This window comes from Sinocyclocheilus grahami, unplaced genomic scaffold, assembly GCF_001515645.1.
Source record: "Sinocyclocheilus grahami isolate Dianchi unplaced genomic scaffold, SAMN03320097.WGS_v1.1 scaffold1828.1, whole genome shotgun sequence".
Taxonomy (NCBI): Eukaryota; Metazoa; Chordata; class Actinopteri; order Cypriniformes; family Cyprinidae; genus Sinocyclocheilus; species Sinocyclocheilus grahami.
In genome coordinates, this window is record NW_015507007.1 from 53,321 (window position 1) to 56,582 (window position 3,262).

Genomic DNA, 3,262 nt, shown 5'->3' on the forward strand with positions numbered 1-3,262 from the left:
GCATCCCTCACACTGGATACCAGACTGGGATACCGAAGGACTGACCTTGAGAATCTGGGTGTGACAAACAGGACGTGACATGACTCTGGATGATCAGCTGTGATGCAAAGTGATTCTGGATGAATAACTGTGGCGTGACGTGACTCTGGATGAACAGCTGAGACGTGACGAGACTCTGGACGGACAGCTGAGACATGGCGAGACTCATGAAGATCAGCTGTGACCTGACTTGACTCATGAAGATCAGCTGTGACTAGACTCGACTCAGGAAGATCAACTGTGACTCGATTTGACTCATAACGATCAACTGTGACTAGACTTGACTCGGGAAGATTAGCTGTGGCTTGACTAGACTCATGATAATAAACTGTTACTTGACCTGACTCATGATGATCAACCGTGACTTGTCTAGATGCTGTTGTGTCCGCCATCTTGTGAGTGTGTTCTGCTGTTGCCGCCATCTTGTGAGGGTGCTCTAGTGTGGTCGCCATCTTGCGATCAGGCTCCGCTGCCGCCGCCATTTTGTGAGCGCTTCCAGCTTCTATTTAGAGAATACTAAGCACCACCTCTACATTTAACAATATGCTGCCACTTTGTGGTTTAACTACAAAACACCACAATTGTGTCATGTTCAGTGTAAATAAACAAATCACTTGTCTCTGGAAAATGAGTTTGCAATAAAAACGTACAGGCTTGCCAAACTCTGAATATTGATTTGGTGCTATTTGTATCCCCAATATCTTTATTCTTGATTATTTATAAGGTCCGTCAAGGGAAATGAGCTCTAGTCAACAGCCCAATGTGAATGTAACGGGGCTGACGAGACGTGAGACGTATGGATCCATCTGCAAGCTTTTATTAAAGAGACATGGTAAACAGGATCCGGGGTGCTATGCAACAGTCTGTGTAGTGTGAGAGTCAATGTAATGGAAAGGGTGACCTCTGGTGGTGAATAAACGGAAGTCCATGGACCGAATTCGTGACAGTGAACAGCAATTTAAACAATATTTGATTTGGTTATTATCTTGGTATTATCATTTATGTTATTGTCAAGTGCTTTGTTTCAAAAGATAAACATAACTGCATAATAAATCAACCATCTGTGTAGAAGAAACATGTTAAATACATATTAAATATTTATTTTCCTCAATTTGTTTGTCTCTGTGTTCCAGTGCTCACATTTTCTGCATGAGATTTGAAAACAGAGTAGTTACCACATGATCAATGACAACAGCTTACTACACAAACAAAACAACAAAGGGATGAAAAAAAGGAATAGTAACATCAGTCATCATCAGAGAGTTCAGCCTCTGAGGACCCTGTGTTTCCAACTGTTAAATTTGATTTAATTTGCTTTTATTATGCTGACGCCTTTAAGCTGATGAGAGAGAGAATTAGATGACCCTCTTTATTAAGTCTCAGGAGGACACAAAAACATCTAAGGGATAAACGAAAGATATGTATATACACTAGTCAACATTTGAAGTTGATCAAAACCTTTCATCAAAGTTGTTCTAAAACCTAAAACGCCTTCTTGTCTTGGGACAACTTTGATAAACTTTTTGACTACTGTATAAAGAGAGATGAGAAGAATCTTCTTTTGTAAGAAATGTCCCTGCTGTGAAAAAGTTTCACCTGTGAGCGAAGACAGAGGGAATAGCGAAGGGAAAGAGGAAAATGGTCATGCCCAGGTCACTGATGGAGAGGTTGATGATAAAAAACTCAGCTGGCTTTAGAGACAACTTCTTACGATAGGCTACAAACAACAGAGTGGTGTTTCCCATCAGAGACAGCACACCTACAGTGAAAAAAAGAAATATACAATCAAACAATCAGTCAATTAAAAATGAATGGTAAAGCTGCCTTGAACAATACTTATTCAAAATTGTGAAAAGCATTTATCGGGGTGCCCATTCCTTTTCCTGAAGATCTGCCTTCCTGCAAAGTTCAGCTCCAACCCTGATCAAACACACCTGAACAAGCTCAGATCTTCAGAAGCTCTTGAATATTACAGACAGGTGTGTTTGATCAGGGTTGGATCTGAAATCTGCCTGTAGTGAGATCTCCAGGAACAGGACTGGGCACCACTGTGCTATAATGAATAGCGCCATAATGCACTATAATGAAATAATGAAAATACATAATGAAATAAAAAAATAAAATGAATAATGAAAATGCATGTGACTTGACTTGGAAAGATAAGGCCATTAGTAGTATGCAGACAGAATCTGTTATTTTAAATTTTCAGGGTTATTCAGAGAATACCGTACTCTCAGTAGCTTAAAGCCTTATCAATGTATTTTTCATGCAATTTCTCAATCACAATAAACATTCAGGTCTTTTGAGGGTTTCTTTATTTATAGAAAGTATATGGTCTTTGTAATAACCATATCTTTATGAGAAAACTATTTTTTTGATTAAAGTTAAATCAAAATGTAAGGTTTGAACCAAACCATAAATATGATTTGAGAAAAACTATTTGATGTGAATTAGATTGCATTTAAGTTGGTCCAAACTAACTCTTTTTTTCAGTATTTTGAAAAACAGCAGCAATATCACAACAGACAACAGTGTTCAATGAACAACTGAAAGTATAATAATAATAATATATTTTATAATAATACGAATCTTTATCCTTTATAGTAAGATGTTTACAGAATTAAAAACTATGTTTAGCCAGTACTTTCAGACTACTTTGACAGATACTTACCAAAGATGATGTAAACGGTTCCCAAGAGCAAGTCATTCTCTTTCGATATTTTGGACTGAAACATACCAGTTTCAGATGAGTTTTCCATCTGCACAGAAGAAGACAAGGAGCAAATGCAAGACTAGTATGCAACACCCACATTTGTTTTATTTTGCACACCTTCCTCTTTACATTTGTAAATGTGTGTTGTTGGATTCAGTCCAGAAGTGATCAATTCATTTCCATTAGCACCTGCTTCAGTCTAATAGATGAGAAGTTCTCTAGAAACGAGAGCGTCTCAGTATGTCTTACCATAAATCAATTTTGCTCTGAAGTGCACACAGTCCACATGGCAAAGAGATGTAGCATGCGCGCACATTCCATAGGTGTTTTGAAAAGGCGTTCTGCATTTTTAGATTTTCAAAAAAAAATTTTGAAATACGGGGACACTCAAAATGTCCTCACAAATCTCCTCCTCGTTGTAATAACTATGTCATACCCATGCCATTATACAAATTTGTGTCCTCATAAATCACAAAAACGCGCGCGCACACACACACACACATACACATA

The 3,262-nt window shown here is 37.9% G+C and overlaps 1 protein-coding gene across 1 annotated transcript in view; it reads right to left on the minus strand.

The window, feature by feature from the left end:
• LOC107572883 (opsin-5-like) overlaps positions 1–2,798 on the minus strand; it is a 39,852-nt gene extending 37,054 nt beyond the window's left edge. Inside the window, exons 1-2 of the mRNA XM_016259309.1 lie at positions 2,711–2,798; positions 1,636–1,798 (exon numbers count right to left, since the gene is read on the minus strand). Of these exons, the coding sequence (XP_016114795.1) occupies positions 1,636–1,798; positions 2,711–2,798 (251 nt within the window). The remainder of the gene's footprint in view (positions 1–1,635; positions 1,799–2,710) is intronic.
• Between the last annotated feature and the right edge of the window lie 464 nt (positions 2,799–3,262).